The following is a 25047-nucleotide window of genomic DNA, read 5'->3' as shown; positions in this document are numbered from 1 at the left end:
TAAGAAGATGGGGGAGAAAAACAAGGTGACAGGTGAAACTGCAAGAGGGGGAAGGGTGAAGGAAGGAGCTGGGAAGTCGATTGGTGAGAAAACTAAAGGGCTGGAGAAGGGGGAATCTGATAGGAGAGGACAGAAGGCTGTGGAAAAAAAGGGAATAGCTCCAGAGGGAGGTGATGGACAGGTAAGGAGATAAGGTGAGAGAGGGAAATGGGAATGGGGAGTGGTGAAGGAGAGAAGGGGTGTAATTACCAGAAGTTCAAGAAGCTGATGTTCATGCCATCATGTTGGAAGCTACCCAGATGGAATATAAGATCTTGTTCCCCCAACCTGAGTGCGGTCTGATCGCAGCAGTACAGGAGGCCATGGATTGACATGTTGAAATGGGAAAGGGAAGTAGAGTTGAAATGGGTGGCCACTGGGAGATCCCACTTTCTGGTGGATGGAGCATAGGTGTCCTGTGAACTGGTTCCCCATTCTATGTCAGGTCTCACCGATACACAGGAGGCCACACTGGGAGCACTGGATGCAGTAGATGACCCCCAAAAGGTAAAGGGTCAACTTACCTGGAAACAACACACACAAAATGCTGGTGGAACACAGTAGGCCAGGTAGCATCTATAGGGAGAAGCAATGTTGATGTTTCTGGCTGAGACCCTTCCTGATGAAGCGTCGACAGTGCTTCTCCCTGTAGATGCTGCCTGGCCTGCTGTGTTCCACCAGCATTTTGTGCGTGTTGCTTGAATTTCCAGCATCTGCAGATTTCCTCGTGTTGACCCACTTGGAAGGCCTGTTTGGGGCCCTGAATGAGGAGATGTAGGGACAGATGCTTGCAAAGCTAAGTACTAGAGGTGAGATCAGTCGGGAGGGATGAACAAGCAAGGGAGTTGCATAGGGAGTGATCCCTGTGGAAAGTGGAATGGAGGGGGAGGGAAAGATGTGCTTGGTGGTGGGAACCCATTGGAGATGGTGGAAGTTATGGAGAATTTTGTGTTGAATGCAGAGACTGGTGGTGTGTTAGGTGAGGACAAGAGGAACCCTATCCCTAGTGGGATGGTGGAAGGATGGGGTGAGGGCAGACGTGGATGAAATGGAAGAGATGCAGTTGAGGACAGCATTGATGGTGGAGGAAGGAAAGCTCCTTTCTTTGAAGAAGGTGGAATCTCATTAGTTCAGGAATGAGAAGTTTCTCTTGATCGAGAAAAGGAAATAGCATTTTTACAGGAGACAGCATGGAAAGCATTGCTTGTCTTTTATTAAATAGCACTTTCTTTTGTCTTGGCTTATCGATGCAAAAAGAAAATCCCCACCCACTGTTGTTAGTTTTTCGTGGTAGATGTTTCTAGTGTTACGAACCCCATAACTGGGTCACTTACCAGCAAAGATAGAGAGGTCCGTTGAAGTCTGATGGTACTATTTTTAACAGTATTTATTGGTAAAAATACACAAAAATAATATCAATGCAAACATACAGATAATATACATTGTCAATATTAAATCTAAAAGTGATGGTATAATAATAATCAATAAGAAATAAGCTCTATCATTGTCTAGGGGATAATGTATTGTCCGATGGAAATATAAAAGTCACTAGCTCATTCAGGCTGCAGCCCTTGGTTGGAGAGAGACAGATGTTTTAAACTTGCCAGCTTTTCCTTTTAATGATGTCGATTCTTTGAGAGTTCCGTTTTTGTAGTCGGTCCTTTAGCTAAGCCCTTCCGTGGAAAACTCGTCATCCGGGCAAGGATGGACACACACACGAGTCACCACTGGCTGTCGCTATTAAACGCTGTCACGGGATTTCTAGCGTTTCTCCTGGTGCGTCTAAAGGGGTTGTTCCCCAGACCCTCTTTTATCCTTACTCACGGGGTCTCAGATGTCAATCAGGTTGGGATGATGCAATCCCTCAACCAGCCCCCTCTGGTCATTCCCTGAGGGCTTCAATGAATAGGACAGTACTCAATACACAATTCCGTCTCCAAGAGACAATGGCCGTTATCCGTGGCTTTGTCTTTCGGAGGCCCAGGACACAGTCCAAACCTTGAGGAATCTGCGTGTCTCTCTCTCATTTCCTGGGTCCCAGACCCGAATTAATAGCGATTTTGTGATTCTCAAAAAGGAGGGGGCTACTTTGTACCCTTTGGCCCCTCAGAGTTGTGGCACATTCGTAACACTAGTTTCCACCTCCTTAAATAGGATAACATTTTCAGTCTTTTAGATCTTCCCCATTTTGGGAGAATTTAGGAGCATAACCAGAGCCTCAACCTTGTGCAGTCTAATTTTCTCAGTGATTTTATGTATCCTATCTGGAAGGAGTGACTTTCTACTTTGGGGACTGACAAACAGTCAAGGCATTTTTCTATCTATGTTCATCTGTCCTGCTATTCCTATTGACATTTTACTATTACATCAAAAGCACCCCCTTTCCAGCAGAGACAAAAGCTGCAACTCTCTGGGAAACCTTGATTCAAAATTCAACATTCAAGACTGTTTATTGATATTCTTCAGTACATGTTGCAATGAGCGACTGAGGAAGTGAACCCAAGTGCAGGACTCAGGCACGGAGACTGAGTTTGGATGCTTACACGGGCGTAAACACCAAACAGCAAACAGGAGGGATCTTGACACGGAGCCTTGACTCAAAGAAACGGAATCTCATAGGTAAATCTTGAAGATGGAGCTAGGCTAAGAACAAATGGTTCTAAGCAGTCAGGAAACATAGTTATCTCACAGGAAAAAAAACAATGAACTGGCGACTAGTGGTTGTGATGCAAAGGTTCTTATACTGCAGTTCTTGAGGGAAACCAGGTGTGCTGTCATCAAAGTGAATTAGAAGCAATTGGGAAATTAACAATCGGGACCAAGACAGTCCCCCCACCGCTCAACAGGAGCCTCCAGACGATCCACCAGGCTTGTCCGGATGGTCCTGATGGAAATCACAGATGCGGGAAGGGTCCGAGATGAAGAAGCAGGCGATCCAGGAACATTCTACCTGTCAAGATCCCTTTTGGCAATCCCCCAACTTGCTATTTACCTCAGGAATTGGGCCTCAATCCCCTCGTTTAGTTTCCAATCATTCCCAGGTTCCACTAACTACACACAACAGCTTTCCATCAGCAAATGCAGTACAAAAACCCTGTGATCTCAACAAGGAGCTGTTAGTTTGTTGGTTGACCCTGGTGTGAGTAACCTTGTTTCATGGTTCTTAGGACTGTCAGTTCTAAGTCTAGCATCGCTCCTGGATACCGATTCCATGCTCTCTACGTCAATAATGCCTCCCGACTCTGTCTCCGCGCCCGTGTTCTGCACTTGGGTTCGTCCACTGCCACACTTGAGTAACAGAACAAATTGGCCATAATGAACCCAGCGGACATGGATCCCATACAACAGGCCCTCGCCAGTCAGGGCTACCTACTGGGCGCCCACGACCAACTACTTCGGGAGGTCACGGAAAGCCTTCAGACGCTGTCCACAAATGTACGGAAGGTCAGTGAGCAGGTGGACCGAGTTTCTGCTTCCCTTTCTCCGTCCCCTCCAAGAATCCCGACTACCCAAACTGTACTGCCCGGAATGGCGTCACCTCTGGGATCAGCAACACAGTCCCCTTGAGAGCCACACGTACCCGAGCTCGAACCCTACGCAGGGAACCTAGGGAGGTGCCGAGCCTTCCTGTGACAATGCTTTCTGGTCTTTGAACTACAGCCACGTACCTACACTTAAGATAGATCCAATCTAAGATAGGTGGTGTTGTGGATAATGAAGTAGGTTTTCAGCGCTTGCAGAGAGATTTAGGCCAGTTAGAAGAGTGGGCTGAACGATGGCAAATGGAGTTTAATGCTGATAAGTGTGAGGTGCTACATTTTGGTAGGAATAATCCAAATAGGACATACATGGTAAATGGTAGGGCGTTGAAGAATGCAGTAGAACAGAGTGATCTAGGAATAATGATGCATAGTTCCCTGAAGGTGGAAACTCATTTGGATTGGGTGAAGAAAGCTTTTGGTATGTTGGCCTTTATAAATCAGAGCATTGAGTATAGGAGTTGGGATGTAATGTTGAAATTGTACAAGGCATCGGTAAGGCCGAATTTGGAGTATTGTGTACAGTTCTGGTCACTGAATTATAGGAAAGGTATCAACAAAATAGAGAGAGTACAGAGAAGATTTACCAGAATGTTACCTGGGTTTCAGCACCTAAGTTACAGAGAAAGGTTAAACAAGTTAGGTCTTTATTCTTTGGAGCATAGAAGGTTAAGGGGGGACTTGATAGAGGTATTTAAAATAATGAGGGGGATAGATCGAGTTGGCATGGATAGGCTCTTTCCATTGAGAGTAGGGGAGATTCAAAGAAGAGGACATGATTTTAGAGTTAGGAGGCAAAAGTTTAAGGGTAGCACGATGGGGAATTTCTTTTCTCAGAGAGTGGTAGCTGTGTGGAATGAACTTCCAGTAGAAGTGGTAGAGGCAGGTTTGGTATTGTCATTTAAAGTAAGATTGGATAGGTATATTGACAGGAAAGGAATGAAGGGTTATGGGCTGAGTGCAGGCCACTGGAACTAGGTAAGTGTAAGCGTTGGCACAGATTAGAAGGGCCAAGATGGCCTGTTTCCGTGCTGTAATTGTTATATGGTTATAAGACTGCCTAAATCAAGGGGCTGTTATGAGGGACTGCCTTGGCTTGGGCAACGGCGATATGGGATAACAGACCAGAGGTTGGTTCCTCCTTCCCCTCCTTTGTTGCTGAAATGAGGAAGGTCTTCGAACAACCCATTCACGGTAAGGACGCTGCCAAAGGCTTGCTGACTCTTTGTCAGGGCTCATGAAGCGTAGCAAGGTATTCCATCGAGTTCCGAACCTTAGCCGCAGACTCGGGGTGGAATGATGAGGCCGTACTGGAGGTGTTTCGACAGGGCCTGTCGGACAAGATAAAGGATGAACTGGCAGTGGGGGACGGCATGGACTGTCTGGACTATCTGGTCTCGCTAGCCACTAGATTAGATAATCGACTTCAAGAGCGTCTGTGAGAAAAGACCAGTCGCCCCGTTCCTCAGGGAAGCCCACAGTCCACCTTATCAGTCCCAGCCAGCCTCCCTTCCCCAGCCACTCCAAGTGTAGCTCCTGCTCCGACCGTCCCCACCACCATGGGGGAGAAACCGATGCAACAGGCCCTGGGACGGAACAGGCCCTCCCCGGCCGAACGACTTCGGAGGTGGAGAGCTGGGAGTTGTTTCTATTGTGGCCAGCCAGGACATTTCCTGAATACCTGCCCTCAGCGGCCTAAAGGGAGGGCCCCTGTGAAAAAGGGGGTCATGATGAGCCAGACAATACTCCCTTCAGCTCCCCAGATACAGCTGCAGATCCCAGCTACTGTGAATTACCAACGACAGTCTCTGTCCCTATCCGTTTTGGTGTATTCCGGTGCCGAGGGCAACCTGCTGGATGAAGTCATAGCCTCCCAGGCTGGAATACCTTGCGAGCCGCTAACTACACCTCTAGAGGCCCGAGCCCTGGATGGAAAACTGCTGGCTTGGGTGACCCACTGTACACCACCCCTGCCCTTGGTCCTATCCAGCAACCATTGGGAGGAGGCACAATTCAGTCTCATTCGTTCACCTCAAGCCCCGGTAGTTCTAGGGTATCCATGGCTGACCCAACACAATCCCCACATCGACTGGTCTACCGGGAGGATAGCCAAATGGAGCCAGTCTTGCTATGCCAACTGTCTGCAGTCAGCCCCATCTCCCAGGGAATGGGGATTCCCGACTCTGCCTGTCCCGGAACCCCTTGATATGTCCCGAGTCCCCACAGAATACCATGACCTGGGACCGGTATTCAGTAAACAACGGGTCCTTTCCCTGCCTCTGCACCGCCCATAACATTGTTCCATCAATCTTCTCCCCGGGGCTTCACTACCCACCAGTCGCCTTTTTAACCTATCCTGACCAGAGAGAGAGGCCATGGAGAAGTACTTCAGTGAGTCCCTCACGACAGGCATTATCAGACCTTCATCTTCCCTGCTAGGCGCCGGTTTCTTCTTTGTAGAAAAGTAGGACGGGTTGCTTCATCCTTGCATTGATTACAGAGACCTAAACAGCATAACAGTTAAAAATAAGTACCCTCTACCGCTCATTAGTTTGGCTTTTGAACCACTGCATGAAGCCACCATTCTCTCAAAGCTGGACATTCGTAACGCCTACCATCTAGTCAGGGTGAGGGAGGGGGACAAGTGGAAGACGGCCTTCATTACACCTCTGGGCCACTTCAAACATTTGGTCATGCCATTTGGCCTCACCAATGCTCCCGCTGATTTTCAAGCCCTCATTAGTGATGTACTGAGGGACTTTATTAATTGGTTCATATCTGTTTATCTTGTTGATATCCTGTTATTTTCTAGCACCTCCCCCCCAAGAACACGTTCACCATGTCCGTCAAGTCCTCCAGGGACTGTGGGGAACACCAATTATTTGTGAAGGTGGAGAAATGTGAGTTCCACGTTCCTTCAGTCAGCTTCCAGGGTTATATCATCGAGAGCAGGCAGGCGAGAGCAGACCCCGAGAAGATCCGGGCAGTGGAAGAATGGCTTAGGCCCACGACTTCAACGATTCCTGGGGTTTTCAAACTTCTACCGCCGATTTATCAGAGACTATAGTCGAGTGGCAGCCCCCCTTTACCCAGCTTACCTTGCCTACTAACCCTTTCTGTTGGGACTCCGAAACTGACTCAGCGTTCACCGACCTTTTGGTTTCACCACCGCTCCCGTCCTGGTCCATCCAGACCCAGCCTGTCAATTCATGTCGAAGTGGATGCCTCTGACTCCAGGATAGCAGTAGTCTTGTCCCAACGATTAAGTTTGGATGAAAAACTTCACCCCTGTGCCTTCTATTTTCATCGACTGTACCCCGCCGAGCGGAATTATGATGTTGGGAATCGGGAACTCCTGGCGGTCAAATTAGTGTTGGAAGAATGGAGGCACTGGCTGGAGAAGGCAGAAGAACGTTTTCTGGTATGGACTGATCATAAAGACCTGGGGTATATTCAGCCGCCAAATGTTTGAACTCCCGCCAGGCCCGTTGGGCATTATTTTCTGGACGGTTCAAGTTTTCCCTCACATACTGTCCAGGGTCCAGGAACGGGAAGCCAGACGCTGTCTCCCACCAATACGACTCCGAGGAGGACATTTCCAGCCCAGAGTCTATCCTCCCACCATCCTGTGTGGTTGCCGTCCTCACTTGGGAGATCGAGTCCAAAGTAAAAGAGGCCCAACGGGATGACCCCGACCCTGGGAGTGGACCCGGTGATCGCCTCTATGTGCCCGTTTCCGTCAGGCCTCAGGTTGTCCAATGGGGTCACACTTCTCGGTTCGTCTGCCATCCCGGGAGTGATCGGACCCCAGTGCTCCTGAGAAGCCACTTTTGGTGGCCGTCCATGGAGGGGGATACCCGTTCCTATGTCTTGGCGTGTTCCATCTGTGCCCGAGGAAAAGCCTCTCATCGGCCACCTGCGGGTTTACTTCGTCCTCTACTATCCCTGGTTGTCCCTGGTTGCAAGTCGCCCTAGACTTCATCACCGGTCTACCCCCTTCACATGGGAACACCACCGTACTTACCGTGGTGGACCGGTTCTCCAAGGCGGTGCACTTCGTAGCCCTCCCTAGACTCCCTTCCTCTCAAGAAACAGCAGATATTTTTGTCTGCCACATCTTCCGCCCCCACGGAATCCCCGCAGACATAGTCTCCGATCGAGGTTCCCAGTTCTTCTCACAGGTATGGAAGGCCTTCTGTCAAACCTTAGGTGTATCGGTCAGCCTGTCATCTGGCTTCCACCCCCAGGTGAACGGGCAGACGGAACGGGTCAACCAAGACCTGGAGGCGATGCTACGTTGTGTAATGGCAAATAGCCCATCGACCTGGAGCGACCAACACCCGTAGGTTGAGTCCGCCCACAACTCTCTGGTGAGCTCAGCCACTGGAAGGTCTCCATCTGAGTGTTCCCTGGGGTACCAACCCCCACTGTTCCCCGCGCAGGAAGAGGAGATTGCGGTACTGTCGGTTCAGGACCATATCGATCAGTGCGTTAAGGTTTGGGAGGAGACATGCACGGCCCTACTCAGATCAGCAAAACGCAATAAGAAAACGACTGACTGACACCGGATTCCAGCACCTGAGTACCAACTGGGGCAGATGGTGTGGCTTTCATCCAAGGACATCCCGCTCAAGAACGAGCATAGGAAACTCACCCCTTGCTTCCTGGGACCATTCAAGGTTGAAAGTGTTATCAATCCCTCAGTGGTCCACCTGAAACTGCCAAGATCTATGCGCATCCACCCAACTTTTCATGTTTCCCAGTTAAAGGCAGTTTCCGTCAGCCCCTTGTGTCCCCCACCTGCCCGTATCATCAACAACCATCTGGCATACACCGTTCAAAGACTACCGGATGTGTGCTGTAGGGGCAGGTGTCTCCAATACCTGGTAGATTGGGAAGGGTACGGTCTAGAAGAGCGTTCCTGGGTACCCTGCTCCTTCATCCTAGACCCTTCCCTCATCCAGGATTTTCATCGAAACAGTCCAGACAGGTCTGGAGGATCACCTGGAGGCTCCCGTTGAAGGAGGGCTACTGGCATGGTCCCTTCTGGCAATCCCCCACCTTGCTATTTACCTCAAGAATTGAGCCTCAATCCCCTCATTTAGTTTCCAATCATTCCCACATTCCACTAACTACGCAGACCTGTTTCCAATCAATAGCTGCAGGTTAAAGACACTGTGATCACAACAAGGAACTGCCAATTTGCTGGTCGACTCCAGTGTGAGGAACCTCGTTTCACGGTTCTTGGGACTGCCAGTTCTAAGTCTAGCATTGCTCCTGGATACCGATTCCATGCTTGCTACGTCAATAACGCCTCCTGACTCTGTCTCTGCGCCCGTGTTCTACACTTGGGTTGGTCCACCGCCACCTCCGAGCCATATCCTTCCCAATCGTCCGGGTATTGGAGGCCCCTGCCTCAGCAGCACACATCCAGCAATTGCTGGACGGTGTACGCTGGGTGGTCGTCACTGATCCGGGCGGGTAGAGGGGGTTTGGCAAGAGGACACAAAGGGGCTGACAGATACTGGTTTCATTTGGCAGATGTGGCATGTAGGATGAACGTGCATAGATTTGGGCAGATTGGGTCTGAACGCTGAGGGATAATAATACACTCAATCTCGAATGGTCCCAGGAAGTGAGGGGTGAGTTTGTTGGGCTCAATCTTGAGGGGAATGTCTTTAGAAGAGAGCCAAACCTTCTGCCCAGGTTGATAATCAGGTCCAGGAATCCACTGGCGATTGGCAATCCTCCAGTTGCGGTCAGCTGAGCGGAGCAGGTCCGCACCTGTGGCTTTCCAGATCCTGCGGCACTGGCAGAGATGGGCCTGAACAGAGGGCACAGCAATGTCATCTTCATGATCGGAGAACAGAGGGGGTTGGTAACTGAGGGAGCATTCAAAAGGAGGCATTCCGGTGGCGTTGCTGACCAGGGATTTGCGGGCGTACTCTACCCAAGCGAGATGGGTGCTCCAGGCAGACGGGTTGTTGGCGGTTATGCACCAAATCCTGGTTAGTCCATTCTCTTTGACCGTTTGTCTGTGGATGGAAGCCGGATGACAGACTTACTGAGGCTCCAAGGTGCTTGACAAAAAGATCTCCAGACCTGAGAGATGAATTGGGGACCCCGGTCAGAAATAATGTCAGAGGGAATCCCGTGAAAGCGGAAGATGTGATGGACGAGAAGGTTGGCTGTTTCACGGGCTGTAGGGAGCTTTGGAAGTGTGACAACGTGCACAGCTTTGGAGAAGCGATCCGCCACACTGAGTACGGCAGTGTTCCCATGTGAAGGGAGTAGTCCTGTAATGAAATCCAGCGCAATATGAGACCAAGGGCGGCTGCGGACAGGTAGGGGACGAAGCAATCTAGCGGGTGGTCGGTGGGAGGCTTTTGCACAGGCACAAACAGAACAGGCAGAGACAAAGGAATGGGTGTCAGTGTCCATGGTGGGCCACCAGAAATGCCTCTTCAGAAAGGACAGAGTCTGATCAATTCCAGGATGGCAGGCAAAATGAGAGGTGTGCCGCCACTGGAGAACATGAGATCGAACAGAATCGCGCACAAAGAGGTGATTGGAAGGTCTGTTGCCTGGTTCAGGTTGAGTCTGTTGGGCCTCTTTGTCTATGGCCTCGATCTCCAGGTGAGGGCAGCCACTACACAGAATGGTGGAAGGATGGTCTTGGGGTTGGAAAGACCCTTCTCGGAAATGTATTGTCTGGAGAGAGCATTGGGCTTCCTGGTCTTGGACTCCGGACGATAGGCGAGTGTAAATCTGAACCGACCAAAAAATAATGCCCAACAGGCTGCTTGGCAGAAATTCAGGTGTTTGGCAGTTTGGAAATATGCAAGGTTCTTGTGATCGGTCCAGACGATAAACAGATGTTCTGCTCCCTCCAGCCAGTGCCTCCACTCCTCCAAAGCAAGTTTGACAGCCAGTAACTCTTGGTTCCCTACGTCATAATTTCGTTTGGCAGGGGACAACCAGCGAGAAAAGAACCGTTGTCCTCCACAATGATTTGACAAGAGGGGTCTGGTTGAACCAGGATGGGAGCGGAGGTGAAACGTCTCTTCAGCTCTGAGAAGGCAGCGTCCACTTCGGGGTCCCAGTGGAAAAGGGTCTTAGGAGAGGTGAGTTGAGTAAGGGGCTGTAATCCCTGATGAAACAGCGTTAAATGTTTGCAAACCACAGAAATCGCTGGAGTTGCTTGAGTGCCGTGGGTATTGGCCACTCTGCCACCGCCCGAGTCTTTTCGGGATCTGCTCTGACTTGCCCGCGCTCGATCATGTATCCTAAAAAGCTGACTGAAACTTGCACTTACCAGTTTTCACAAATAGTTTGTTCTCCCAAAGCCTCTGCAGAACCTAACGGACATGGTGGGGGTGTTGCTGAAGACTGCTGGAGAAGATTAAATTGTCATCCAAATAAACAAACAGGAAGCGGTTCTCTAAGGACGTTGTTTATCAGGGCTTGGAAAACGGCGGGGGCATTGGTGAGGCCGAATGGCATGACCAGGTACTTAAAGTGACCAACAAGGGTGTTGAACGCTGTTTTCCACTCATCTCTCTCCCTTATCCTGACCAGATGATAAGCACTTCGTAGGTCCAACTTGGAGAAGAAGGTGGCTCCGTGAAGTAGTTTGAAAGCAGAGTCCAGAGGGGGTAGTGGATATTTGTTCTTTATGGTTATGCTACTTAGGCCCTGGTAGTCAATGCAGGGGCACAGTGAACCATCTTTCTTCCCCACGAAGAAGAAACCTGTGCAAACAGGGGAGGATGAGGGTCAGATAATGCCCGCTGCAAGAGATTAAATTAAGTAAGCCTCCATTGCTTCCCTTTCTGGCCAGGACAAGTTATACAGCTGAATAGTGGGTAGAGGGGCCCCAGGGAGAAGGTCAATTGCGCAATCATAAGGGCGGTGTGAAGGCAGGGAAAGAACCCATTATTTGCTGAACACTTCTCCCAGATCGTGATACTCTGCTGGAACCTTGGATACATCGGGGGTTTCAGCGGCGGACGAAGTTGCGGTGACTTTCACAGGGGAAAGGGCTGATTGTAGGCAAATGGAGTGACAGAACAGACTCCAACTGGCTATCTTCCCAGTGGACCAAACAATGTGGGGATTGTGGCGGCTTAATTAGGGGTACCCAAGAATGATAGGAGCTTGAGGGGAGGAAATTAGGTTAGATCGTACCTGTTCCCAATGGTTCCCAGAGAGAATAAGAGACGGGTGGTGTGCAGTGAATGACTGGGGCCAGAAGTCTACCGTTCAGTGTCCAGGCTTCTGGAGGGGTACTCAACAGCTCCCAAGGAATTCCGGTCCGGGAAGCTTTATCTTCATCCAGAAGGTTTACCTCAGCACCGGAGTCCACGAGACAGGGATTGTTTGTTGTAACATAAAGTATCCAGGATCTGCATCTGGGTTCTGGGAATGGAAGGGAATGTTGTCTGGCTCACCAGGATACCCCTTTCTACTAGTGAGCATTCCTTATTTGGCCAAGGGGGACAGGTAGCATGGAAGTGGCCAGACTGGCTGCAATATTGACACTCATGTCAGTCTCTGGAGTCGCTCAGCGGGAGAGAGGCGGTTCCGTCCCAGCTGCATGAGTTCCTCTCCTGGGGGCGGTGGAAATGGCCAGGCTGGGAGCTACTCTCAGAGCAGGGGGTGGAAACGAGTGGCCAATGGTGGTGGACGACCAGATCTTTCCCTGTGGCGTTCTCTGAGACGATTGTCCAACCTAGTGGCTAGGGAGATTAAGGAATCTAGGCCGTTGGTGTCATCTCTTGCCGCCAACTTGTCTTTCACCCTGTTGCAGAGACCATCCTTAAATACTTCTTGGAGTGCCTCGTCATTCCACCCTGAGTCAGCTGCTAACACCTGGAACTCAACGGAATACTCGGCTGCCCTGTGGGAGCCCTGGCAGAAAGCGAGTAGACACTTAGCGGTGTCTTTGCCACAGACGGGATGGTCAAAGGTCTTTCTCATTTCTGTGGCAAAGGTGGGGAATGAAGAGCAGATATCTGGCTGATTATCGCAAACAGCTGTAGCCCACACTAAGGATTTCCCCGCAACAACCCCATGATATAAGCCACCTCAGGTTTGCCCGTGGCGTACGTGGATGACTGCTGATCGAACAGCAAGGAGTATTGCAGCAGGAAGGCCCGCCACTTCCCCAAATGCCCAGCGTAGGGTTCCGGTTCAGGTATGTGCGGCTCTCTTGGTGGGGTTTTTGCTGACACGTAGGGGGTTGCCACTACAGACTGTTCGGACTGGTCTGACAGAGCTCCAGGAGTGGATGGGGTAAGATTAGTGGATACACGATCCACCTGGTCACAGATCTTCGTTATGTTAGCGGACAGGGAACGGAGTCTCTCCACGACATTCCGGAGAGTTGATCGTGCAGACCCAGTAGAGAGCCCTGGCTGGCGAGGGTTTGTTTCATGTCTACTGGGTCCATTGTTGGCCAGTTCGTTCTGTTACAATGAGCGACTGAGGAAGTGAACCCAAGTGCAGGACACAGGCACGGAGATTGAGTTTGGATGCTTACACAGGCGTAAACGCCCAACAGCAAACAGGAGGGATCTTGACACAGAGCCCTGATATGGAATCTTGACACAGAGCCTTGCCTCAGAGGAATGGAGTCTCATTGGTAAACCTTGAAACTGGAGCTAGGATTAGAACAAATAGTTTTAAGTGGTTGGGAAACGTAGTTAACTCATAGGTGAAAAAAACAATGAACTGATGACTAGTAGTTGTGATGCCTGGGTTCTTATACTGCAATTCTTGATGGAAACCAGGTGTGCTGTCATCAAAGTGATTTAAAAGCGATTGTGAAATTAACGATTGGAACCGCGGCACAATCAAAGGAAATAGGAGCAAGATAGAGAATTAATGATCGGGATCATGACAGGACATGAGTGTAAAGGAGAATGAAATGATTATTACAATGGATCTGATATAGAATCCAATAAGAACCATGTTCAGAATCAGGTTTATTATCACTGGCATGTGTCATGAAATTTGTTAACTTAGCAGCAGAATTTCAATGCAATACATAATACAGAAGAAGAAAAATAAATATACAAACACATAAATAAATTTCAGTATATGTATATTGAATAGACTAAAGTTATGCAAAAACTTAAATAATATATATTAAAAAAGTGAGGGGTTCATGGGTTCAATGTCCATTTAGTAATAGGATGGCAGAGGGGAAGAAGCAGTTCCTGAATCACTGAGTGTGTGTCCCCAGGCTTCTGTTCCTCCTACCTAATGGCAACAGTGAGAAAAGGGAATGCCCTGGGTGCTGGAGGTCCTTAATAATGGACGCTGTCTTTCTGAGTCACTACTCCTTGAAGATGTCCTGGGTACTTTGTAGGCTAATACCCAGGATGGAACCAACTAAATTTATGACCCTCTGCAGCATCTTTTGGTCCTGGGCAGTAGCCCTCCCCATACCAGACACTAATGCAGCCTGTTAGAATGCTCTCCACAGTACATCCACAGAGGTTTTTGAGTGTTTTTGTTGACATACCAAATGTCTCCAAATTCCTAATGAAATATAGTCACTGTCTTGCCTTCTGTTTTGCTGCATCAATATGTTAGGACCAGGTTAGGTTCCCAGAAATCTTGACACCCATAAACTTGAAATTGCTCACTCTCTCCACTTCTGATCCCTCTATGGGGATTGGTATGTGTTCCTTCATCTTACCGTTCCTGAAGTTCACAATTAGCTCTGTTGTCTTACTGACGTTGAATGCAAGGTTGTTGCTGCAACACCACTTGATTAGTTGGCATATCTCACTCCTGTACGCCCTCTTGTCTCCATCTGAGACTCTACAAACAATGGTTGTATCATCAGCAAATTTATAGATGGTATTTGGGCATAAAGAACATTATAAAAACAATAATTACAATATAAATATAAAAACAATCCTATAAAACACAATGTACTAGTAACCATTACATACATAGACTAATTGTACGTAAATAAAATAACACTAGATGATGTGTATGTAATGGGGGGTGGGTTATTGGGTGGAGGTGTTGGTTTGTCTGATGGCTTGGGGCAAGTGACTGCTTTTGAATCTAGTGATCGTGGTGTGGATGCTGTGTAACCTCTTCCCTGATGGGAATGGAAGTGAAACTCATGAATTAAACAGAAGCCCCTTCATCCACTGAGACTTCAACAGTCACCACTCAGCACCATTGAAGTTGTGTAAGTCCTCTTGGACCAGTTTAGAAAGATGGACCTCAGCAATGATGAATCTAAACCGGGTTGACAAAAAGTCAGAAGAATATCCACAAAGGGTACAGATGTAGAAGATCCTTGGATTATGCATTAAATTAATAGTCAATTATTATTGGTGTCAGGAAGATCCATATAAGAGACAAATATAGAAAATTTAAGAAAATCTGTTAACCATCAAAACATATGCAGAACAGGGAAATATGAAGGGAGAATTACAGTGAAGTCTTGTGCATTGGGCATTTTCTACCTTAGTTATGTATATATAACTTTATGGTTTTGCTCTACAATCTCCATCACTGATAAGAAAAAAACATGCATAGTTGTCACTTAACACCTCAATTTAATTCTAATGTTTAATTATTCTTTCTTTTCCTTTCAATGGATTGTTACTATAAACAAATTTGAATTTGCTCTTCTGGGAACTATTCTCATACTCTGTTCATCTGTAGCTCTTCTCTTAACTATGTTTTGGTTTGATTCACACTGCTTTATGAAGATTGCAATTGTCATAAATCTTATTTAGCTATTTTATTTTAACCTCTATGACTGTTATCATTCAAGGGGTGTTAACTCTGGATTTTCATCCTTCCTACCTCTCAGGAATGTGTCATCTATCTTCAGCCATCACATGATTTTTACCCACCTCCAATTATCTACTTTAATATTAGTTTGTAACATTTTTATTTTCTTAACTACTTTAAGATATTTTAAAAGAATGAGATGAACTTAGAACAGCTTTTCATGAGTTCATCATGATTCTGAGGATATTGTTAAGTGATGAGAGAACACCAAGTTTTGGAAGGTGCAAGGGAAAATATTTTGACTTTGAGGCTGAAACACTGAGCGAAAGAAGTATTGGAATTGAATGAGAGAGAAAGTGAGGGATGAAGAAACTGGTAGGAGAGAGGGAAGGCGAATTAAGGAGTTTGGATCAATAAAAAGGGGAGGGAAAAGGAAGAGTTGATCAGAGAATTGGAGACTCTCATGATGAGAAAGCATAAACTGATTCAGTGGCTAGATAGAGGTTAGAGATTCAAATCCATCCCCAGCTTTCAACTGAGGAATTGCCTTCGGGTGTTTCCTGTCTCCATGCCTGAGAGAGGTCTGTCTGATCACTGCTGCACGTCCCCTCTCTTTTTATGCTACATTGGATTTGGTAATCTGTATCATGATAAGGCACATGATTGCAGGCTACGTAAGATAAATGTTTTCTTCCCCTTTATTTTATGCCACAAACCAGAACAGCCACATGAGGCAATGATGGCAGATTACCATATATGGACATGCAAACAAACATTTTAGAGATTTGTTAACTGTTTCACGACTACCTCCCCTTTTTAATATACAGAATTTCTGTTTTTGCATGTTTTTAAAACTCTATTCAATATACATATCTGTAAATAATTTACTTATTACTTATTGTTATTACTTTTTAATTATTTTTTCTCTTCTATATTATGCATTGCATTGAACTGCCGCTGCTAAGTTAAGAAATTTCACGTCACATGCTGGTGATAATAAACCTGATTCTGAAGAATCATCTGCTGCCTGGGACCTCAGGTTTGTGGCCACAGGCCCGACTTGCAAGCTGCCTGGGTTGCAAATAGCTTGCAGGAATTAAACACTATTCTAAGCTGGGAGCTCCTGATCTGGGGAGCAGTTACACATAGTTTGCTATTTGTAGATGCTTCTCCACAATTTCTGGCTTTACTTCATTCTCTTAGTGGATGTTGGAGTGGGGATGGGGCTGCAGACCAGAAGAAGCCTGGATGGCTTCCTGGTGGATTTACTAAGATTTAGCCAAGGTATTAATGTACTGCTCAAAGGTGGGTGTTAGAGAGAGAGACTGAGCATTCCTTGCCTCTCTTTGTGAAGTTATGGAGGAGATCAGAAATGGAAGTTACTTGTGGTCTTTGTCACCATCTGTAGAAACAATACTAACCAAAATTACTGTGTTACCTTTCTTAAATATAATTTGGGTTTTATCACAATGACCCTCACTCAGGACTTGCTTTATTAAATTATGAGAGAACTCTTGCTTGTGAGCCAGAAGATCACATGTTTACATCATGTTGCAGAAGTGAAAACACAATATTTCAGATTGATATGTCCTGGACTTTTTTTGAATAATACATTAAAATCAAGATTCTTTCTGACTCCTCAGAAGGAAGTAAGCCCTTGACCCGATGTCTATCAAAATAAAAAAAAAGGAATTGCTTTTATCTCCTGGTCAACATTTATTTCTCCGTCAACAGTATTGAAATTGATTGTCACATGAATGTTAAAGGGAGCTCGTTGTGTACAAAATGATTTTCTCTTGCCCCACGTTCACTCAGTACCGTAAATACCCTTCGGAGAGAGACAAACAAAACAATAAGTAAAGCACCCTGTGCTGCTGGAAGACCTTAAAACGTCTGGAACTCACACTTCTTGCTGTGCACATCCCAGCCTAAAGGATACGCTGAAGCTTGGTGCAGCCAATTCAAAGACTTAGCGGCGAGAAACTGCGGGCTAAGGCTGAGTTCTGTGCGTCATTTTTTAAACATTGTTCAAAAAGGCCACCTGATGCTTTGTAAATACAATTCATCGACTTGATGACACCACGAACTACTGACTTGATGGCTCAATGAACGTAACTTAAGGCATGAGCAATTTTATTGCATGTTAAATATATTTCCATTAAGAAAGTTGAAACAAAACATTATTATATGTAAAACACCGAGGTTTGTATTGAAAGGAACTAAATAAATCGAGCGCGCTTCCTTGCTGGAGTGGATGGGATGCAGCCCATTCCATATCAAGCAAAGTCTTATGGCGTTCTTTTAAAATCTAGTGTAGTTCTTTATTTTCCTGTAAATGCCGGCAAGAAAATGAATCTCAAAGTATTACGTGGCAGGAAAATATTCGTACTTTGATAATACAAAAGCTTGTAAATGGATTTGCACTTTGAAGCTGCTGATGTCAGCTCTCGCGTCGAATCACATTCCACTTCGCTAATTGTAGAAGTCAGAAGTCCCACCTCTTGTTTGATTTGCCTTTAACAACATTTCTGGAGCGAATTCGTGCACCGAACAACGGATCCCCGAAACTTGCGAGATGCCTGTGTTCTCGGAGTACTTGGGAACTATCGGGGCCGCTCTGTCCTCTCCGACGTGGCTCCTCCTCGTCACTTTCATCATCTTGCTGAGCTGGTAAATAGCTGACCAAGTGATTCATCCAAATCAAAGAAGAAAGTTTGCTGCAGTTGAAATTAAGAGAGAATAGTCTGACTTCGGTCATCTCTAGACGTTTTGTTAGTGTATGTTAGTGTGGAACAAATGATCAGTGGGAAGGAAAGTGCCTTTGCAATTTAGTTCGACATACTGTTGAACCAATAGGGTTTATTTAGTTCAAGTATTTGGAATCGAGTCGATCTGATGCGTTGGAGTTCAATGTGTAGGAACTGAGCTGATGTGAGAAGGATGAGTTTAGTGTGAGGGAATGGGGTTCAGGTTCAACATGTTAGGATGGGGTTGGGGTTCAATGTGTAGGAACTCAGCAGATCTCATTGGGTTAAGTTCAGTGTGAGGGTATGGGGTAGGATTTCAATGTGTGGGGAGGCGTTGGGGTTTCAATGTGTGGGGAAGGGGTAGTGTTTCAATGTGCGGGGAGGGGGTAGTGTTTCAATGTGCGGGGAAGGGGTAGTGTTTCAATGTGCGGGGAGGGGGTAGGGGTTTCAATGTGCGGGGAGGGGGAAGGGGTTTCAATGTGCGGGGAAGGGGTAGTGTTTCAATGTGCAGGGAGGGGGTAGGAGTTTCAATGTGCGGGGAGGGGGTAGGGTTTCAATGTGCGGGGAAGGGGTAGTGTTTCAATGTGCGGGGAGGGGGTAGGGGTTTCAATGTGCGGGGAAGGGGTAGTGTTTCAATGTGCGGGGAGGGGGTAGGGGTTTCAATGTGCGGGGAGGGGGTAGGGGTTTCAATGTGCGGGGAAGGGGTTGGGGTTTAATATGTGGGGAAGGGGTTGTGGTTCAATGTGTGGTGAGGGGGTAGGGTATTAATGTGTGGGTTGTGGGTAGGGTATCAATGTATAGGGAAGGATTTTAATGTGTAGTAACTGAGCAGTCTGATGGAGTTGAGTTCAGTGTATGGGAACTGAGCTGAATGTATTGGTGACTCGAGTTTTTGCCTATGGGAATTGTACTTCTTGTGACTGAATGCATCTCCTCCAGTTTCTTCTTGCATCCTAAAGATATGCAGATTAGTTGGCTAATTGACCCTTGTAAATGATCCCAAGTGTGTTGGAGGCCCTCTGTTGTTCAAGGTCATCCATAGATGTGAGTCATATCTGTCTGTCTACATGGCACACCAGTGCGATATGGACAGTAAGCACATGCAAGAGCCCTTCTCCCATGTCAGAGATCAATACGGTTGGACACTAGCTGTGTCTCGGGAGTTGCCAATCAGTGTTGGACTCAAGATAGGGCTGTCTTAGGGGTTCCATCTTCAGATTTTTCTTCAGGGATTACTCACAGTGCCTTCCCTGTGATTGGGTAAAACCACAAAGCAGTGAAAGTTTGAGATCAGTTTTGCTTCTAGAAGAGCTGCCAACCATGACTAATGAGCTCCATCTGCTTTTGGAGCTCCTGTAACTCACCTTTGCCCCTTCACCTGTCAGTAGAGATGGTTCCACAGGGCTAAGCCTCACACAAAGGCCAGGAGTTGGACAGTTGTCAGAGGCCATTTGTGATATATGTCCTCGGGAGCATTTCACCACAACCCCCAAGCCAATATAACAACCTTAAGGAACTTGGTACATAAGGGGATGGTAAAACCTTGGGGGGAGTTGTGTAGAATGTGGGGCAAAAGTTTTAAAAAAAGGATTAATATAGAATCTGTGCAAAAGAATTGTTGATGGTCTGTATAGACTCAATGGGCTAAAGTGCTTGTCCCTTTGTGACAAATCGAGTTTAGATTCAGTGAGTTGGGATCAAGCTAATTCCCAGTGGGGTAAGTTTTGGTGGTGCTGAAAAACAGGGATGTGTTTCTGGATGAGAAAATTATTTTTCTCATAAAATTTTTCTCAATAAAATTATGAGAACTAATTTTAATGGGAGGCATTTGAAGAAATTACAGATGGAATTCACCTTTCAGTTGCAAAGTACTACTTTGTCTTTTAGCAAGCTGACATTTAAATCTTACTACTTTATTGTTGCTTGCAATAAAGTCCACTGGTTACAACATGAGTAGATAAAGCCACAAACAGAAAGTATTTTGAGCTGTGTGAATAGTTGGAGATGCCTGTTGAGGCTGGTGGACTAAACCTGCTTACAGGTTCTTTGTTTTCATAATTTACTACTTCATATTTTTTTCTGCATGATGCTCTCAATATTCTTTTCAGATGTGAACTATTGGAGCATTCCTTCATTTGAATGCTTCAGTCTGCCTTTGTAAATAACTTTTCGTTAAAGACAGATTGTCAAACTTGAATCAGTCCAGTGAGACTTAATGTTTCTTCTTCTGATCCCGTTCATAGACCAATAAGAATAGTCATTGAGCAGGAAGTACATATGTTGAAGGCAATGCTAATTCCTTTCAAACAAATAATGCAGAATTATATTTCAGGCCTTCTTCTGCTGGTCTCTTCAATTCAAATAACCTCCCTTAAAAGATATTGGTAGGTCAGCGATTTTGAACTATGGAACTCAGTTGACACTTTGAAATGGGAGCTCAAAACTTATTTACTTAACCTTGCTTTTAACTAATATTTTTATTCTCATGTTTGCACTTTATCTCCCTGTAAAGCAGTATGACCTACATCATTTCTAGGAAGAGTGCTCTATAGATAAGTTATTATTATTATGCCATCTGAACCATATCTGCAGTACATTAGATTTGTAATCAGGCCTACCTGTGAAGAGGATAAATGATCCATTTGCCAAAAAAATTGGTTCATTTTTGCTGCTGTACATATTGGCCCCCAGGGCCCTTTCGAACTGCTGGCAAATGGTGAGTGATCTGCAGACTCACAGTGAACTTGCATGTGTTGTAAGGGCTTAAATAGCCCTTGTGAAGATTAACATTTACAGAACACCCTTCTACAAGAGATCAAGAAAGTATGGGGCAATTTATATGTTAGGACCGGTGGACCTGAATCTAGAATGTTTCTAGATTCATTGTTTTCTTAATCTCATTCTTGGTATAAGACTCTCTCAGTATTCTTTTCAGATGTGAACTATTGGACCATTCCTATCTTTGCACACAGAGGAAGAAACTGTAACTTTCTGTATCAATAGAAGATCCAAGCTTGATGATCTGGATTTCATCTGGTCTTTCACTGTTGGGAAGTGAGGCTGGATAGGTGAAAAAAATGTGCTGTGCGCATTCAGCAACCCAGGCATTTCCAGTGGAGGGAACAGTAAAGCTGATCTTTTCAGATCAAGAGCCTTTCATCAGAACTGAAACAATGAAAAGATAAGCATGATCAAGCTGCTTGAGGCTGAGGGGTGGAGAGAAAGGGCGCAGAACAAAGTTAATAAGATTACAATTACTTTAAAAAACCAGAAATTAGAAACAGAACAAAACCAAAATATCAGGTTACAACACACACAAAATGCTGGTAGGACACAGCAGGCTAGGCAGCATCTATCGGGAGAAGCACTGTCGCCGTTTCAGGCCGAGACCCTTCGTCAGGACTATCAGGTTTCCTGATTAGAGAGTGAGGCAAAAATGGATAGTTAATTAAAATGATTAAGTTTACTATAAATTCCCAAGGCCTTTAACATGCCCAGAGAGAAGATGGGATGTTGTTCTCATGATGAAGGCAGAGATGTCAGAGAGGGTAGGAGATGGAAATTAATGGATGGGTGGTTGCAAGTTCTGAGTCACCCTTGCAGATTGAACTGAGGTGTTTGGTCAAGCAGTCACTCAATATGCACTTAATTTCTCAAGGGAACCACATCAGGCTCTTCAAATACTGTGTACTTTGTGTAAAGGAGCACAATACACAAGTATATTTGATAATGTTTGTGCTAACCAATTTTAGACTTTTTAAAAGCCTATAACCATTTAATTTAAACTTACAGGTACAGTGTTTCATCATTTGGGACTTTTAAACGGCTTGGAATTCCAGGGCCAAGGCCAGTACCATTCTTCGGAACATTCTTGCATTACAGAAAGGTATGATATTTTTTATTGTGTCAGCACTGCTTCCTGTTGGTGTTTCATCTGTTATCAAACAATTCTTTAATTGGTTAAAAGAAGTTACAATGTAAAATCTGAGAGAGTCTCTTCTGAAATTCTTTGCTATGTTTGAGTGAGAAAAGATGTGGGAGTGTTGACTTTCCATATGTTCCAGTGTAAACATTTCATTCAGTGTTGTCCAGCATTCAAAAAGTTTGGTGTTTGAACATGCGCCCCTATGAATAGCACAGTCAGAGCATCATCTTGGAGTGAATACAGTGGAACAACTTTAATGCAACTGCTTGGTTGAGAATTAGTAATTTTTAAATTTAAATTAAAAAAAAAACTTTTCTATGGGAAAAGATTCAAAACAAAAGGTTACCAAGTCACTGTCACTGTATGCACCAGCCTACCATGAAGGAGCTTTTTCAAAGGCCAAAATAGATTCCAAATAGTAAATATCCACCATCCTACCCTTGTTACTCATCTTTGCGATTTCCTCAACAATCTTTTTTGACTTTCCCCAGGACTTCCCCACCCCCCCAGAAAGCCAAGCCAACTATATCTAATCTGTCTGTGCTTATTCAAAGTGATAAATCCTGTTCCTAAGAATATTTTCCAATAATTTTCATACCACTGATGAAAGACTCACTGACTTACAATATCCTGATTTGTTCCTGTTGCCCTTAAATAAAGGAGAAAGGTGGTATATTTTCCAATCTTCTGGGACCTCACCTGTGGCTAAGGAGGGTACAAAGATCTCTATTAAAAGTCCCTTGCCTCCCTCAGTATCCTGGGATAGATTCCATCAGGCTCTGGGGATTTAACCACCTCAATGTTTTTCAATAAACCAAACACCTATTCCTGAATTGAAAATACACGTGGACTAAGATGTTAACTGTCCTGTGCTATCATCAGTTGATCTGCCACCTGTCTTTAGGAGTTTCGGCCCACGTATGATCAAGACTCCCTCAAGGTGGTGGGCCAGCAGAGCTAAAGCATCACCTCCCACTGATGAGCTTAACAACTTGGCATCTGCCTCTGTCAGAGTTGTTGGTCGCTTCCATCCAACAGATAGTCTACTCTTCAGGTGTCTATGCAGCTACTGAAGAGTTTACAAAAGATGGATACACTGTCTGACTATCTGCCCCTCTGGACCTACTTAGTCCACACCCATGATGATGCTGCCTCAGCTACAGCCCTGCTAGTTGACTTGATCTCTTTTCTAGTAAAGCCAAGGTCACGCAGCCACTTCTGGAAAGTGAACGCAATAAAGCCACGGCACCCTACTTCGAATGGATAGCATGAGACCTTCCACCCTCTGTCTCTGCACTCTGATCTTAATTCTGCATACTTGGTTAACTTGTGCTCATGAGCCTCATCGATGTTGTCTTCCCAGGGGACTGTGAGTTCACCAATAACCACTTCTCTACTGGTGTCAGACCAGATGATTATATCTGGATGCAATGTGGTGAAAACTATTTGCTCCGGGAAACTGCCTTTCACATCCAGGTCAGCCTTGACACACCAATCATTGGCTAGAGAAAGTATGCTTGATCGTGGGCCTGCGCTGTACACCCTTGACTTGGAGCCTTCTTTCACAAATGATATGTGATGTTCTGTGCAGCATGGGGCATGAGATAAGTTGTGCTGCAGTGCTCTCTGCTCAACTGCTTCTGATACAGCTTTGAGAACGTTGTTATGTCTCCAAGTGTACATGCCACTGGAAAGATTGACTCTGCATGCACTCAGAATATGCTGAAGTGTTCCCTTCTCACCACAAGCAGCACACCTGTCTGTCTTATCTTCATACCAGGTGCTGAGGTTGGCAGGTGTTGGGAGCAGGTCATACACTGCTCTATATAGAAAAGAAATGCAGAGCAGTTCCATCTGCTACAGGACATTCCAAGATAGATGTTGTTCAACACTTTCCCACCAGGTCCAAGCCCCTTGTTTGGTCAGGCCAGCTGCTTTAGCTAACCTCTTCTCCTCTTCTGCCTCTCATATTTCATGCGTTACAAGCTCACGACACTCCTTACGTGTAGAAGATGACTACCACTTGTGGGTTGTCCATCCAAGTCCCTGGTGGCCTAGCTGGGTAGCCCCAACCACCTCCTTGTGCTTCGATCTAGACTCTGCCTCATCAACTGCTGCCCGGGCTGACCACTTCCTGCCTGATCTCACATCCGGCTGGATGTTCTTGATGACGGGGTCTTTTGAGTCTCGAAGCATCAAGAATGATCCTACCTTGGCTACCTCGACCTCTTCAACAAGGGATTGCACTGGGATGGTAAGCTTTGTCTGGCTACTGTGGATTGCAATATTAGTGAGGCTGCTCGGTACTCCAAGCCACTTCTTCACATACTTGTTGATAATTCGATATGTCGTTGAGTAGAATATCAGCAAATCCCTCCTTGATCTCACTGTCATCAATTTCCTTGATTTTGGTGAATACTGATGCAAAATGCTCATTTGAGACCTCAGTCACTCCCTCCCACAAGGCCTCCTTCATTATTCGGTGGACCTGCATTTTCCCTAACTACACTCTTTCAATACCTTGGGATTTTCCTTAATCCTAATTTGCCAAGGACATCTTCTGGCCCCTTTTAGCCCTCCAAATTCTTTGTTCAAGTTGTTTCCTCTTTCCTTTGTGTTCCTTGAGGGCTTTGTCTGATTTCAGCTGATGGATTGGTGTGTTGCTGCAACACTTTAGTCAAAGAAAATAGTTCACTAAACTGCAAGCACTGAATATTTTCTTTAGTGAAAAATGCAGAATGAAAAAGCAGGGTGATTTCTGAATGATATTTGCTGTATGCCACAAAGACTTTTGCCCATGCAAATGTTACCCTTCAGATAAAAGTAGCAGAGACCTTTGGCAGGCAGAGCTTCTCAGACAGCTGTATGTAGTGGATGGTCTGCCTGCAGAAGGTCCTAGGCTTGTCATCATTGACATGGTCTCTGGATATATTGCTCAATGAAGAGGAATTGGGCACAAAACACTCTTGGGGTATAGGCTCTCCTTCAGTTCCTTTTATGCTGATCTATCATTGACTGTCTTGTACCAATA

General features: G+C 45.9%; 1 protein-coding gene across 3 annotated transcripts in view; it reads left to right on the top strand.

Annotated features, from left to right (window-relative positions):
- Positions 1–25047, top strand: part of LOC132399267 (cytochrome P450 3A30-like) — a 160775-nt gene that overhangs the window by 102111 nt on the left and 33617 nt on the right. Inside the window, exons 1-2 of one of the 3 annotated variants that reach the window (XM_059979487.1) lie at positions 17717–18014; positions 21884–21977. In XM_059979487.1, the coding sequence (XP_059835470.1) occupies positions 17920–18014; positions 21884–21977 (189 nt within the window). In that variant the 5' untranslated portion in view covers positions 17717–17919. Of the gene's footprint in view, positions 1–17716; positions 18015–18125; positions 18276–21883; positions 21978–25047 lie in introns of those variants that run through there. The other 2 variants (XM_059979488.1, XM_059979489.1) reach the window with 2 other exon arrangements.

Source organism: Hypanus sabinus, chromosome 9 (assembly GCF_030144855.1).
Source record: "Hypanus sabinus isolate sHypSab1 chromosome 9, sHypSab1.hap1, whole genome shotgun sequence".
Lineage (NCBI taxonomy): Eukaryota > Metazoa > Chordata > Chondrichthyes > Myliobatiformes > Dasyatidae > Hypanus > Hypanus sabinus.
This window is presented reverse-complemented; position numbering and strand designations above follow the sequence as displayed.